Source organism: Papio anubis, chromosome 9 (assembly GCF_008728515.1).
Source record: "Papio anubis isolate 15944 chromosome 9, Panubis1.0, whole genome shotgun sequence".
NCBI lineage: Eukaryota > Metazoa > Chordata > Mammalia > Primates > Cercopithecidae > Papio > Papio anubis.
The window spans coordinates 112,457,066-112,473,169 of record NC_044984.1 but is presented as its reverse complement, the minus strand read 5'-3'; the positions used below and the strand labels follow the sequence as shown (position 1 = coordinate 112,473,169).

Below are 16,104 nucleotides of genomic sequence, written 5' to 3'. Positions count from 1 at the left end.
TTAGCTGGGCGTGGTGGCACATGCCTGTAATCCCAGCTACTCAGGAGGCTGAGGCAGGAAAATCACTTGAACCCACCCAGGAGGTGGAGGTTGCGGTGAGCCGAGATCGGCCTGGGTGACAGGGCAAGACTCTATCTCAAAAAAATAAAAAAACAAGAAAACTTACATCTACCTTATGTGCTTCCAGCGAGGCAACATTTTCAAGTTTTTCAGAAAAAAAAAGTACTGCAGTGAAAGATGGGGAAGGGCCAGTCATTAGCGCCTGTCAGGCCTGATTCAGGATCCCCCCTTTCCATTGCAGACACCAAATCAGTGATTTGCACCTTCAAACACCTCCTTTCCTTTCTTTTGGTACATCAGATGGCATGAGACCGTGACCTTCTCACCCTCCTACCCTGCGCACCTCTTTGGTGCTGATCCTCTGTGGAGAACACACGAGAACGGAAAGTGCAGGCTACTTCTTAGGCATTGTTACAGTGTCCGCACCAGACTTCACCAAGCGGGAAGGTTTTCAGCCAGCTTCTTCAGAACATCCCACTCAGGTCAAAAGGACCACTTGAAGCAAAGGTGCTTTTTGGGCAAGACGACTCGGCCTCATGTTTTATGATTTTTTTTTTAGAAACCTCAAGTCTAACGGTTTGCTCCTACTGTGGGTTAATGGCACATGTAGAGGCACGGACCCTCCGTACGGCCCCTGAAACAAGTCCCAGCCATTACTTGCTGGTCACGGAGACGACTCACCCTGAGAGACTTTGACTTCCCAGGCTTATGAAACACACACCCAATAGGACAAAACATCCGGGGACTCGGTTCCTCCATTCAGGTTTCTATTTTTATTCAACTATAAGCAAACAGCACAATTAATGCAACATTCAGCAATTCCAGACCAGCTTTTCTGACCCCCATGAGAACGATGAATTTAACAGACAAAGATGTAAGGATTCCTCCTAAACTGTCAGCGAGCGCTGCTGCTCGTCTCCATGGCCACGTCCCAACGGCAGCAAAGCTACTCTTCCTCCTGCCTCTTCCAGGACTGCTCTTTAAAGGGGGCACAGCGACATGCGGATGCCTGTCGAGGCATCTGAGATGTACCGTGTTGGGGGTCAGCCTCAGTGCCAGCCTCTGCTTGTCTAGGTGAGCGACATCACCATAAAAACACATTGTGTACCATTCTGGACTCAGGTTCACAATGGCAGAGGCAACCAATCTTTTTTTTTTTTTTTCAACCTCCCTTAAAGATTATTTGACGCTTTGCTCTGTCACTGTAGAACTGGTCTTTCCCACCCCCCTCCCCGATTTTTTCTTTTTTACATTCTGGGTTGCTATTTTCAGATGAACAATTTGATGACCCCATCACAGTACCAACATATCCCCCAAAACGAAGTTCAAATTTCATCAAAACATAAATCAGAGTGAGTGAGTAAAATTAGAAAGGTTAGGCAGCAGGAAAAGCCACCCTCAAACACCATCTGACTGGTCAGGTGTCGTCTGTGCCAAGGGGGGCAGGAAGAGGAGAAATCTATTATACATGCAACACTGAACTAGGGAACAGGGCTTGGGGCCTCCAGGACACTTCAGATCCCCAAGCTAACCCCCTACTTCCCAGACAGCTGCTCGTACAGTTTGGGCACATAGTCGTCCCACTCGGCCTGGTAACACGCGCCGGCCACCGGGGCCCCGAGCTCGTACTTTTTACGGAAGGACGCCACCTTGAATTTGCCACGGTGGTCTCCAGATCGGTTGCTGAGGATGGGCTCATCACACTTTAGCGGCCTGGCCTGCTCGTAAACCAGCCAGACGTAGCGGTGGAGGCCTGTGGGGAGAGGCAGAGGGAAGATGTACACACAGCCCAGCACTTGAGATGGGGACATCACTGGTTTTTATCGAATGTTTCAACATGGAGGCACCCAGACCACACCATTTACAAGGAGGACACCAAGGGTCCAGACAGGTATTTGGTACAAATTAACATTTAATGGCAATTAACGTATTAATGGCAAAAACCGCAATTACTTTTGCCACCAACCTAATAGAATGTGTTAGGCCCCTGCTGTAACGTGTCAAGCCCAAGCCCTTAGTTCCAGCCTCTCCTGGCCTGTGGGATCTGGCCTCTGTACCCCCTTATCCTCGCCTCCCACGAGGCTCTGTGCTCTTCATTCACCCCACTTCAGGCTCCCAGCCAATCTCAAGTCACCACCCACCACCTCCGATCAGAACACCCGTTTCACTTCTGTCAGGTATGAGAACCCAATTAAGGACAAAGCAAATCAATGACTAGGGCCCACCATACCACAATCGAGCCTCCAGAATAAAGAAAAGAACATTTGTTTTTGGCCGGGCGACAAGCAGCCATAATCCCAGCACTTTGGGAGGCGAGGCGAGTAGGATCTGAGGTCAGAGATCCCAGAGACCATCCTGGCTAATAACAGTGAAACCTAGTCTCTACTAAGCCCACAAAACTTAGCGAGTAGAATTAAGAAGCCTATGAATCAACTACTCGGGAGGCTGAGGCTGGGAGAATGCGTGGAGCCAGGGGCCCGGAGCTTGCAGTGAGCTGAGATCCAGCCACTGCCATCCCAGCCTAGGTGACTTGAGACTCCGTCTAAAAAAAAGAAAGACATTTTTCTTTCTATCTCAGCACTTACTTCCCTTAGGCAGAGACCCTTTGTGTTGGCTCATGCCCATGTAGCTCTTTTTGCAGGAGGCGGAGATACCAGCTAATACAGGCTGGAAGTGCGAGCGATCTCGGCTCACTGCTGCCACCTCCCGAGGTTATTCTCGGCTTATCCTGATGCTGGGACTGGCATCCCAGCGCCGGCTAGTGTATTTTAAAGGGACTCACTAATAATCTCTGACATCCGCTCCCTGCCTCTGAAGTACCTAATGAAGCAACACAGCATCTTTCCTTTCTACAAGCTTCCAATGATATACTGGATGCAAATAGGTACCATGAGCTTTTTTTATAAAAGTAGGTTTTGTTTTGTTTTTTTAAAGTGGGTTTTGTTTTTTTGTTCTGTTTTTGAGATGGAGTCTCACTCTCTGTTACCTAGGTGTGGAGTGCAGTGGCATGATCTTGGCAGCTCTGCAACCTCAGCCTCCCAGGTTCAAGCGATTCTCCTGCCTCAGTCTCCTGAGTAGCTGGGATTACAGGTATGCACCACCATGCCCAGTTTTTGTTTTTTTTTTAATATTTTTAGTAGAGACCAGGTTTCACCATGTTGGCGAAACTCCTGACCTCAAGTGATCTGCCCACCTAAGCCTCCCAAAGTGCTGGGATTACAGCTGTGAGCCACTGCCCCAGCCAGAAAAAAAATTTTATTATTATTATTTTTTTTTTTGAGACAGGGTCTTGCTCTGTTGCCCAGGCTGGAGTGCAGTGGCATGATCTTGGCTCACTGCAAGCTCCGCCTCCCGGGTTCGCACCATTCTCCTGCCTCAGCCTCCCGAGTAGCTGGGACTACAGGAGCCCGCCACCTCGCCTGGCTAATTTTTTGTATTTTTAGTAGAGATGGGGTTTCACCGTGTTAGCCAGGATGGTCTCAATCTCCTGACCTCATGATCTGCCCACCTCAGTCTCCCAAAGTGCTGGTATTACAGGCTTGAGCCACCACACCTGGCCAAAAAAGTTATTTTTAAAAGAGTTCTTTAAATATTTGCACACCGATGTTCAATGCAGCAGTATTCACAATAGCCAAGCAGCAGAAGCAACTCGACTGTCCACTGATGGCTGAATGGATGATCAGAATGTGGTTTATACACACAACAGAATATTATCCAGCCTTTTATTTTTTCTTTACTCCTCTGTGTTACTCTAGGACTATTCAGCCTTAAAAAGAAATTCAGACACATGCTACACCAGAGAAGAACCTTGAGAACATTACATTAGTGAAATTAGCCAGTCACAAGACAAATATTGTACAATTCCACGAGGTATGTAAAATAGACAAACACTGCAACAGAAAGCGGAATGATGGCTGCCAGGGCTAGGGGAAGGGAAATGGGGAGCTGTTGTTCAATGGGGACAGGGTTTCTGTTGGGGAAGATGAAAAATCTAGAGATCTGTTTCACAACAATGTGAATGCAGTGGCCGGGCACGGTAGCTCAGGCCTATAATCCCAGGACTTTGGGAGGCCAGGATGGGAGGGTCGCCTGAGCCCAGCAGGAGGAATGTGAGACCAGTTTGGGCAATATGGTGAAACCCCATCTCTACCAGAAACAGAAAAAGTCACTGGATGTGGCAGCCTGTGCCTGTGGTCCCAGCTTCTCGGGAGCCTGAGGTGGGAGGGTTGCCTGAGCCCAGGAGGTGAGCTGAGCCCTGCAGTGAGCTGAAAACATGCCACTGCGCTCCAGCCTAGGGGACAGAGTAAGACCCTATCTCCAAAAAAAAAAAAAAAAAAAAAAAAAAAAAAGCAATTGAATGTAGAGTTAACACACTACACGGTATACCATAAAATGGTTTAGGATGGCAGGCAGTGGCTCCAGCAAGCCTGTAATCCCAGCACTGGGAGGAGGCAGGGCAGGCGGATCACGAGGTCAGGAAGTCAAGACCATCCTGGCGAACGGTGAAACCCCGTCTCTACTAAAAAATACAAAAAACTAGCCCGAGGCTGAGGTGGGGCACCTGTAGTCCCAGCTACTCGGAGGCTGAGGCAGGAGAATGGGGAACCCGGGGAGGCCGGAGCTTGCAGTGAGAGCTGAGATCAAACCCACAACACTCAGCCTGGGTGACAAGAGCAAGACTCCGTCTCAAAAAAAAAAAAAAAAAAAATGGTTGGATGGAAGTGCGGTGGCTCACGCCTGTAATCCCAGCACTTTGAGAGGCTAAGGCAGGTGGATCACTTGTCAGGAGTTTGAGACCACCTTGGCCAAGATGGTGAAACCCCGTCTCTACAAAAATTAGCCAGGCGCGGTGGCGCGTGCGCGTGCCTCTAATCCTAGCTACTCAGGAGGCAGAGGTGGGAAGATCACTTGAACCTGGGAGGTGGAGGCTGAAGTGAGCTGGGATCACACCACTGCACTCCAGCCTCAAAAAAAGGCTTAAGGTGGTAAATTTTGCCAGGCATGGTGGCTCTTGCCTGTAATCCCAGCATTTTTTTGGGAGGCCAAGGCGGGCAGATCACCTGAGGTCGGGAGTTTGAGACCAGCCCGACCAACATGGAGAAACCCCGTCTCTACTAAAAATACAAAATTAGCCGGGTGTGGTGGCACATGCCTGTAATCCCGGCTACTCGGGAGGCTGAGGCAGGAGAATTGCTTGAACCTGGGAGGCGGAGGTTGTCGTGAGCCGAGACGGCGCCACTGCACTCCAGCCTGGGCAATAAGAGTGAAACTCTGTCTCAAAAACCAAACAAACAAACAAAAAGATGGTAAATTTTATATGTTTTTATGAGAGTTAAAAAAATAGCTTTCAAAAAGCAAGTAAAGCAAGTTACAAAACAAGAATGGTCATAAGGACATTAAAACCTCATTAGTCATCAGGGTGATGAACAGTAAAACCACAAAATGGCTTTTTTTTTTTTTTTTAGAAGGACTCTCACTCTGTCGCCCAGGCTGGAGTGCAGTGGCGCGATCTTAGCTCACTTCAAGTTCCGCCTCCCTGGTCACACCATTCTATGCCTCAGCCTCCTGAGTAGCTGGGATTACAGGCGCCCGCCACCATGGCCGGCTAATTTTTTGTATTTTTAGTAGAGATGGGGTTTCACCGTGTTAGCCAGGATGGTCTCGATCTCCTGACCTCGTTATTCGCCCACTTCGGCCTCCTGAAGTGCTGGGATTACAGGTGTGAGCCACCGCGCTTGGCCTAAATGGCACCATTTTACACTCACTTAAGTGTTTAAAGTCAAAAAGACCAGGCTGGGCATGGTGGCTTACACCTGTAATCCCAGCATTTTCGGAGGCCAAGGCGGGCAGATCACAAGGTCAGGAGATCAAGACCATCCTGGCTAACACAGTGAAATCTTGTCTCTACTAAAAATACAAAAAATTAGCCAGGCACGGTGCTGGGTGCCTGTAGCCCCAGCTACTCGGGAGGCTGAGGCAGGAGAATGGCATAAACCCGGGAGGCGGAGCTTGAAGTGAGCTGAGATGGCGCCACTGCACTCCAGCTTGGGCAACAGTGCGAGACTCTGTCTCAAAAAGAAAAAAAAAAAGACTGACAACACCTAATGCTGGCATGGAGCTACAAGGATGTTATATGCTCTACTGAAACTTTCAGATATTGCTGATCAGAGTACAAAGTTTTCTTTTTTTCTTTAAGACAGGATCTCTATCACCAAGCCCCGAATGCAGTGGTGTGATCACAGCTCACTGCAGCTAAAGTATAACATCTTCAACCATTTGGAGAACCTTGGGGAAATTTCCATGACTAACAATTCTACTCTTCAGTATTCACCCAAGAAAAATGGAAACACCTGCCTACAAAATGACAAGAATGTATACATACAAGAATATATGGCGGGCCAGGCACGGTGGCTCACACCTGTAATCCCAGCACTTTGGGAGGCCGAGCCAGGCAGATAATCTGAGGTCAGGAGTTCAAGACCAGCCTGGAACATGGAGAAACCCTGTCTATACTAAAAATACAAAAATTAGCTGGGCATGGTGGCGTCTGCCTGTCATCTCAGCTACTTAGGAGGCTAAGGCAGGAGAATCATTTGAACCCAGGAGGTGGAGGTTGCAGTGAGCTGAGATCAAGCCATTGCAATACAGCCTGGGAGACAGAGCGAGACTCCATCTCAGAAAAAAAAAAAAAAAAAAGAAAAAGAATAGTGAAAGTGATTTATGGAGACAGGAGTCAGAATATGGTTAGCTCTGGGGGAATTTAAGTAAAAAGGTCACGTGAGAACTTGCTGGAGGATGGAAATGTCATCTATCTTTCCAATGGCTGGTACCTTCCATGGGTGTAGGCATTGATCACATTTGCTGACTGAACCCTTCCGATCTGTGCATTTTGTTACATGTAAATTATACCATATTACAAGAATATGGAAAAAGCAACAACAAGAAAATGAGTTACTGAGGCTTTTTTTAAAAATGAGAACACAGCTCTTACTTGAGAGAACTGCTTTATTCTCATGGGTAAGCTTCCCATAATTAAGCTGCCTAATTTTATAACTGCCCTAGACAACTTAATAGGTCCCTGGGAAATCTGTCCCTTTACCATCTATTATGCATATGTGAGAGGGTTTAAAGGCATCTGAAGCTTCCGGGTCTCCAGAGAAAACATGATCCCGTGACCAACTGTCCATGTCAGGGATGTTCTTATACCCCTTCATGTTAACTCCTGGCTGGATAAGCTGTACGAAAGCTAGGATTGTGACAGTTCCATCAAATGGAAACATCCTGCACTGAACACCAGGCAGTAAGAATGCATCTCTCACCATCAGCTTAGGCAGCACTTACCCAACCTGGAAAGTTTCAATATGGTGGTCTTTCTCTATCTCTAGATGTCTACATGTATTTTATATGTAATAGCTATAACACGATACAACACAATACAATGAGTGTGTGTGTGTCTTCAATATAGTTCTGCTGAAGTCTTCCAAATCTTTTTTCAATATATCAAGCTAGACTTTTTCAGAAAGAGGGAGCAAAAAATGAATGCAGAAGGCAACCTTATATAGTTAATTTGGAAACTGATCATTTCTGAAATTTTTTATAGAATTAGCAACTCAAAGATCACCCTGGGCAAAGGCTTGAGATAGTTTAACTGTGTATTCCACCCAGTGCAGCCCCAAAAGGCCATGCTAAGCTTTCCGCAACAGTGATTCCCTCTCACCGACTTCCCTGCTTGCTAAAGGGCTAGGGATGCAGAGGCCACTCCACACAGAGGCCACTCCACACATCTGTCCAGAACCCAAGGCTCTAGCCACCTGACACTCCTGCAAGTGTGAATGTGTGCCCTGAAGGCAGCTGCCCTACAGGTGAGCTGAGATGCTATTTCCAGCAGGGTTAAGGGCTCTCAAAAGAAAAGAAAAAAGGCCAGGCGCGGTGGCTCACGCCTGTAATCCCTGCACTTTGGGAAGCCGAGGCAGGCAGATCATGAGGTCAGGAGATCAAGACTATCCTGGCTAACACGGTGAAACCCCGTGTCAACTAAAAATACAAAAATTAGCCGGGCGTGGTGGCTGGCGCCTGTAGTCCCAGCTACTCAGGAGGCTGACGCTTCAGAATGGCATGAACCCGGGAGGTGGAGCTTGCAGTGAGCCGAGATGGCGCCACTGCACTCCAGCCTGGGTGACAGAGTGAGACTCCGTCTCAAAAAAAAAGAAAAGAAAAGAAAAGAAAAAAGCACTGAGCCAATCCGAATGTGCACCCGAGCTCCCTCCCAACCTCCCACCAAAAACCACCTTTACTAACCTGTGCCCTTGGGAGGCCCTGAGCCCACATAATCGGAGAGGACTGTGCCACTGCTGATGTCATTGCCCTTCATGTTGACCACCAGGAAATGTTGCCATTCCCTGCATGAAGAAACACGGGATGTCAGCACCACAGAAGATCAGGAACACTCACTGCACAGCCAGCAACTGGGCATCGAGAACATGCTGGGTGCCAGAACACAGCCGCAAACAATAGTCCTCACTTTCTCTGAGGCTGGCACGAACCTCAGGGGTTTGCAGAAGAGCAGACCCAGCCCCTCCCACCCTCTTTTTCTAGAGCAAAGGTCAGCAACTTTCCATTAAAAGCCCAGAGAATAAATGTGTTAAGCTGTGGGGGCCGCAGTCTCTGCTGCAACTATTCAACTTGGCCTCGGCAGCACGAAAGCAGCCACAGATGACACACGGCTGTGCTCCAATAAAACATAACTGATGGACACTGACACGTAAATTTTGTCTAATTTCCACATCAGAAAGTACTATTCTTCTTTCAATTTTTCACCAATCATTTAAAAATGGTAAAACCAGGCCGGGCGCGGTGGCTCACATCTGTAATCCCAGCACTTTGGGAGACTGAGGCGGGCAGATGACCTGAGGTCAGGAGTTCGAGAGCAGCCTGGCCAACATGGTGAAACCCTGTCTGTACTAAAAATACAAAAATTAGCCAGGCATGGTGGCGGGTGCCTGTAATTCCAGCTACTCAGGAGGCTGAGGCATGAGAATCACTTGAACCCGGGAGGTGGAGGTTGCAGTGAGCCAAGATCATGCCACTGCACTGCAGCCTGGGTGACTGACTGAGACTCTGTCTCAAAAAAATAAAAAATAAAAATGTAAAAACCATTCTTAGCTCATGGGGCCATACAAAAACAAGCCACAGGTAGATATGGCTCTCGGCTGTGAGTTACAGATACCCGCTGTAGGGGGCAAAAGGGCAGGAAAGGCATTCTCTGGCTTAAGCATGGGTGGGGGGATCCCAAACCAGGTCTACTTCTCCATGTCCAGCAAGGGACTTACACCCGATAAGTCATGCCTGCATGACCTGCTCTTCCTCGTCTTTCCCAACTCTCACCTGTATTTGGGATCCTTCCTGCTGGGAGCATCCGGGTCTGTCAGGACCAAGGTGTAGAGCTTCCCTGAATCAAGACCATCCCACGAAATGCTGGTGGGTCTATTCTTAACCTGTATGAAGGAATCAGTTTGGAGTAAAAAAGTCAGAAATGTTGAAGAAACTGGCTGGGTGTGGTGGCTCACGCCTGTAATCCCAGCACTTTGGGAGGCCCAGAAGAGAGGATCACTTGAGGTCAGGGGTTCGAGACCAGCCTGGCCAACACGGTGAAACCCGTCTCTACTAAAAATTCAAAAATTAGCTGGGCGTGGTGGCGGGCACCTGTAATCCCAGCTACTCGGGAGGCCGAGGTGGTGGGAGGATCGCTTGAGCTGGGGAGGCAGAGGCTGCAGTGAGCCAAGATCACCCCACTGCACTCCAGACTGGGCGACAGAGTGAGACTCTGTCTCGAAAAAAAAGAGAAATCCTGAAGAAACGGATACTCTTTCTTTGATCTCAGACTCTTCAAAGACAAAACGGAATAGATTTTTAATAAAATCAACGACCCTGTATTGACTGTAAGAGCCAGGAGCTGGAGTTTTATATACATCATTTATCTTATTTATTTATTTTGAGACCAGGTCTCCTTCTGTTCCCCAGTCAGCAGTGTAGTGATGCTATCAAGGCTCACTGTAGCCTCAACCTCCAGGGAGGGCTCAATCGATCCTCCCACCTCAGCCTCCTGAGTAGCTGGGAACTACAGGCTCACACCATCACGCCTGGCCAATTTTTTTTTAGAGTTGGGGTCTTACTATGTTGCCCAGGCTGTGTATTATTTCAGTCCCAACAACACCACGGGGCTAGTGTCCCAGCACACTATTAACAGAAACAGATGAGGCTGGGATTCCAACCCTGGCACTGAGTCCCCCTCCCAAGGACACCCTTACATTGTCTGTCTGGAATCACAGGGTTTCTGGATTTGGTGATCACGAGGCTACCTGGGGCCTGCTAAAGTGAAATCTGCATTAACGTTTCAAAGTGCAACGTTTCAAACTGCATTAACATTTCAATGTGCAAAGAAAAGGAGAAAGTCAAGGTGGTGAGAGGGGGACAGGGAAACGGAGGCTATGTTAGATGGCCACTTCACATATAAACATCCAAAAAATTTAAATTCTGTGAACATCAAAAACAATGTAAGGTCGGGGCAGTTTATTTAACACTGTTGCCCGGAGCTTCATAACCAACTAGCAGTGGCGTCTGCAAATCTAGCTTCTTCACTTTCAGCAGCCCCAGCCGTGGGCGTGAGAGGTCAAACAGCAAAACTAAACCGTCGCCCTCCAGCGTTCCGGCTGCACGCTGTCGACCGATTTAACAAAAGAGAAATCGGCCGGCGCGCTCATCATCAGTTACATAATGCGTCACAGGCTCTCAGCCCTCCAAAGCGAGGCCTAAAATGCTGACGCCCTAGGGGAAGCTCTGGGGGCGGGGGCGTCCGAACGGCCACAGTCTACTCCGTCTCGGGGACGTCCCTCTCCAGCGCCCTGCCCCGTTGAGGGAGAGGGGGATCCGGCCTGTTTCCGGACCTAGGCCCCTCTTGGGCCCGAAGCCCGGGAAAAGTGAATGAATTTCTGCTGCAGGCCGAACCTGCCTGGCCACGCCACAGGCCAGGTTCCCGGTGCTCGAGGTGGCCCCCAGGCATGGGACACGGACCCCGGTACCTCTGCCCTGGGGGGCCTCGACACACGCAGGCTGAACCTCCCCACCGCCCCTGGCCCTGTCTCCGCTGGGTCCCACCCAGGCGGCCGGCACAGGCCTCCGTGCCGGGCCGCTTGCTGCACGCCCGCCGCCCGGTGTACCTGAGTGGGCGTCAGCACTTTGCCCAGCTCGTCCAACGCCGCCCCGGCGTAGGTGACATGCAGCGGGTGCTGCGGCTGCTCGTCCACTTCTTGCAGGCTCAAGGGCCCGGACCACTTGCTGAGGTCCACCGGCATGGCGAGGCCAAGCAAAGCGTGCAGCCGGGCGGCAGCGGCAGGCTAGGCGCAGGCGGCAGCGGCGACACGGAGGCCTCAGCGCACTGGCCCGGGAAGCCGCAGACCCAGCGACCAAGCGAGAGCACGCGCCCCAGCCACCGCCCGCCCCGCGCACCGCCCCACGCCACGCCCACCGCTGCCTGGCCTCTGATTGGCCGAAGCTGGCAGAGCAGGGCCGCTCGCGCTCCTGGGTCCATGCAACCTGCTCCGGGTGGCAGCCGAGTTCTCGGGAACCGCGGCTTGGCCTGCGAGGCTGTTGTTTCAAGAAATGAAAATAAAGGGCGCCCTGGAATAGGTCCGCCTAAGAGAGAGGTTCGTGCCTTACAAAGTGTCGCGCTGAAAAAAAAAAAAATTCAATTGAGTTCGCCTTGGTTTCGTTTTGGTTTTCTTAATTTTTTGTATGATTCTTTGCTCCACTTTCCAAGTTCAGCAATGTGGCCTGGCTCATACCTATATCGCCAGCACGTTGGGAGGCCAAAACAGGAGGATCGCTTGAGCCCAGGAGTTTGAGACCATCCTGGACAACATAGCAAGACCCCATCTTTACAGAAAACTAAAAAAAAAAAAAAAGCTAGACACAGTGGTGCATGCCTGTAGTCCTAGCTACTCCGGAGTCTGGGGCGGGAGAATCACTTTTTTTTTTTTTTTTTTTTTCTGAGATGGAGTCTTGCTCTGTTGCCCAGGCTGGAGTGCAGTGGCCCGATCTCAGCTCATTGCAAGCTCCGCCTCCCGGGTTCACACCATTCTCCTGCCTCAGCCTCCCGAGTAGCTGGGACTACAGGCGCCCGCCACCACGCTCGGCTAATTTTTTGTATTTTCAGTAGAGACGTGGTTTCACCATGTTAGCCAGGATGGTCTGGATCTCCTGACCTCGTGATCCGCCCGTCTCGGCCTCCCAAAGTGCTGGGATTACAGGCGTGAGCCACAGCGCCCGGCCGATCACTTCTTGAATCCAGGAGTTTGAGGCCATGGTGAGCTACGATCTTGCCACTGCACTACTGTCTGCGCTTCAGAGGGAGACCACATCTTCACACACACACACACATACACACACACACCAAATTCAGAAACTGTAAGGCCTTGCTTTTCTCTTGCACTTCTTAAAACGAGCCAGATTCTCTGTATTTTCACACAAGATCACTTGTCATGGTAATTGCCTGGTGAGAGCACCTGACTGAACTTTTGAGCATTTAAATATATGGGGAAATGTATTTGTCCGTTTTCTCCACACAAAATTCGTCCTCACAAAAGTCCTGAGAAATGTTTGGGTTTTTTTTTTTTTTTTTTTTTTTAAACATTTTTAAACCGTATTTATTCATACCAAAACTGCTCTTACTGTGACCACCAACTGCTTGCTTTTTGCTTTTTGCTTTTTGCTGAATATGATGAGCACTATTTTTTTCTTTCTTTTTTTTTTTTTTTTGTTTTTTGAGACAGAGTCTCGCTCTGTCACCCAGGCTGGAGTGCAGTGGCCGGATCTCGGCTCACTGCAAGCTCCGCCTCCCGGGTTCAAGCAATTCTCCTGTCTCGGCCTCCCGAGTGGATGGGACTACAGGCATGCGCCACCGTGCCCAGCTAATTTTTGTATTTTTGGTAGAGACAGAGTTTCACCATGTTGGCCAGGCTGGTCTCAAACTCCTGACCTCGTGATCCAGGACAACATGGTGAAACTCCATCTCTACAAAAAAATACAAAAATTAGCCCGGTATGGAGGGATGTGCCAGTAATCACAGCTACTACCAAAGTTGAAGCAGGAGGCTCACCTGAGCCTGGGAGTTTGAGGCTGCAGTGAGCCATGATTGTGCCATTGCACTCCAACCTGGGGGACAGAGTGAGACCCTGTCTCTACAAAAACAAAACAAAACAAAAAAGTCTTCAACATTTTAATGACTTATTCTTCTATAGATGCACCATCATTTATTCAACCATCATTTATTCAACAAGCCTCTTGATGTACTCTGTTTTGTTCATTGTTTTCCTTTTACAAATATCACTGAAGTGAACCTCCTTATACATATAGCTTTAAAAACTTGAAAGACTGTTTTTGGAAAGTTTTATTACATGGGAGCTTTTCTTAATTAGGTCAAAAAATACACACGTTATTTTTTGTTTGTTTGTTTTGAGACAGAGTCTTGCTCTGTCGCCCAGGCTGGGATGCAGTGGCACAACATGGTGAAACCCCATCTCTACTAAAAATATAAAATTAATAGGCATTGATGGCACACACCTAAATCCCAGCTACTCAGGAGGCTGAGCAGGAGAATCATGAACCTGGGAGGTGGAGGTTGCAGTGAATAAGATCGCTTCCACTGCACTCCAGCCCTGGGTGACAGAGGAGACTCATCTCAAAAAAAAAAAAAAAAGAAAAAGAAAGAAAAAAGAAAAAAAAGAGGCCCGAATTTGTGATGGCTCAAACCTGTAATCAAGCACTTTGGGAGGCCCGAGGCAGGCCCGGATCCGCGAGGTCAGGAGGTCAGAGACCATCCCACAAGCTAACACAGTGAAACCTACGTCTCTACTAAAAGCTAAAAACTTAGCCCGAGGCTGAGTGGCGGTAGCCTGTAGTCCAGCTACTCGGGAGGCTGAGGCAGGAGAATGGCGTAAACCGGGGTGGCGGAGCTTGCAGTGAGAGCTGAGATCGGCCACTGCACTCCAGCCTGAAGCTGACAGAAGCTGAGACTCCGTCTCCAAAAAAAAAAAAAAAAAAAAAAAAAAAAGAAAAAAGAAAAGAAATGTTTACAATATATTCTCTGAAGCCTGCTATTTGGAGGATTTTTTTGGGGGTTCTCCACAACCCCTTATCATAACCCAGACGTTCCTTTCTATTGATAATAACTCTTTTAACCAATTGTGAATCAGAAAATTTAAAAATCTATCTATAACCTGAAAGCCCTCCCACTTCAAGTTATCCTACCTTTCTGAACCAATTTATTTATTTATTTATTTTGTTTTTGAGACAGGGTCTCGCTCTGTCACCCAGGCTGGAATGCAGTGGTGCAATCATGGCTCACTGCAGCCTCAACTTCCCAGCTCCAGCGATCCTCCCACTTCCCACAGGTGTGTGCCACCACACCTGGCTATGTTTTGTATTTTTAGTAGAGACAGGGTTTTGCCACGTTGCCCAGGCTGGTCTCGAACTCCTGAGCTCAAGTGATCCACTGGCCTCCGCTTCCCAAAGTGCTGGGATTACAGATGTGAGCCACCACAGCTGGCCCCAATATATATCTTAAATGTATTTAATTGCTGTCTCATGTCTCCCTGAAATGTATAAATCCCAGCTGTGTCCAACCACCTCGGGCACATGTTCTCTGGGTCTCTTGAGGGCTGGGCCACAGGCCATGGTCACTCAGATTTGACTCGGAATGGATCTCTTCAAATGTTTTACAAAGTTTGACTCTTTTCATTGATGCTATTTATTCTGCTGGCCGCTTGTATTTCCGCCACGTGTGCCTCTTCTAGGCCAGGAGCTTGGGCAGGTGCTGGTTGAGGGTAGACTCAAATGAACCAGCCTGGAAAACTACGAGTTGTTTTTGTTTGTTGAAAGAGGACCAGGAAATTCACTGATGTGGTTATTCAGTGGAATGGCTTCATGCCAGTTTCACTCATTGCGCTTTTGCAAGAGAAATTGTTTAATAAGGAAATTTAGGGCCGGGGGCGGTGGCTCATGCCTATAGTTCCAGCACTCTGGGAGGCTGAAGCAGGTGGTTCACCTGAGGTCAGCAGTTGGAGACCAGCCTGGCCAACATGGTGAAACCCCTGTCTGTGAAAAATACAAAAATTACCCGGGCGTGGTGGTGGGCGCTTCTAATCCCAGCTACTCGGGAGGCTGAAGCAGAAGCATCGCTTGAACCTAGGAGGCGGAGGTTGCAGCGAGCCAAGATTGTACCACTGCACTCCAGGCTGGGCGACACAGCAAGACTCCGTCTCAAAACACAACAAAACAAAACAAAAATAATTATGAGGGAATTTTGGACAAAAACAAAGTTCTGTCCTTAGCTCGAATTCAGAAACTGTTGTGGCCATGCCAGTGACTTGCAACTGCCACTCTGGGGGACTGAGGTGCTGGCTGCTGGCCAAGGATATGCACGGAGACACTGTTCTGAGAATTAACCATTAACAGGTCACCAGGATTCCACTTGTCAGATTTTTCCTATCGAGACTGTTTTTTTTTTTTTTTTTTTTTTTGCCTTTTCTCTTTGAGAAAGCATTTGAAAATACCCCCTATGGCCGGGCGCGGTAGCTCACACCTGTAATCCCAGCACTTTGGGAGGCCGAGGTAGGTGTATCACGAGGTCAGGAGGAGATCAAGACCATCCTGGCTAACATGGTGAAACCCCATCTCTACTAAAAATACAAACAAATTAGTTGGCCGTGGTGGTGGGCTCCTGTGGTCCCAGCTAATCAGCAGGCTGAGGCAGGAGAATGGCTTGAACCCGGGAGGTGGAGCTTGCAGTGAGCCGAGATCGTGCCACTGAGCTCCAGTCTGGGTGTCAGAGGGAGACTCCGTCTCAAAAAATGAAAAAAAAAGAAAATACCCTCTATGTTCTCACTTAATCTCCTGCAGTCCTGAGTTGATGCAGACGACCACACATCCAAAAGGAAACCAGGTCTGTCAAATCTTGCGTAAACTCGGGGAAGCCTCATCATGCAGACT

At 48.8% G+C, this 16,104-nt stretch overlaps 1 protein-coding gene across 1 annotated transcript; it reads right to left on the bottom strand.

The window, feature by feature from the left end:
• Positions 1-813: 813 nt before the first annotated feature.
• PEBP1 (phosphatidylethanolamine binding protein 1) lies at positions 814-11,999 on the bottom strand. Its single transcript, XM_021923008.2, has 4 exons — positions 11,277-11,999; positions 9,445-9,554; positions 8,359-8,459; positions 814-1,813 (listed from the first exon to the last, which is right to left on the bottom strand). The coding sequence occupies exons 1-4, from the start codon at positions 11,409-11,411 to the stop codon at positions 1,596-1,598; spliced, it is 564 nt and encodes a 187-aa protein (XP_021778700.2). The 5' UTR covers positions 11,412-11,999; the 3' UTR covers positions 814-1,595.
• Positions 12,000-16,104: the final 4,105 nt, after the last annotated feature.

What these genes read in the sequence shown, in the direction of transcription:
- PEBP1 (XM_021923008.2), bottom strand. Translation starts at nt 11,411, where the DNA reads ATGCCGGTGGACCTCAGCAAGTGGTCCGGGCCCTTGAGCCTGCAAGAA. An exon ending in AAGTGCTGACGCCCACTCAG is followed by an intron (nt 9,555 to 11,276) that starts GTACACCGGGCG and finishes TCCTTCATACAG; the next exon opens with GTTAAGAATAGACCCACCAG. An exon ending in AGGAAGGATCCCAAATACAG is followed by an intron (nt 8,460 to 9,444) that starts GTGAGAGTTGGG and finishes TTCTTCATGCAG; the next exon opens with GGAATGGCAACATTTCCTGG.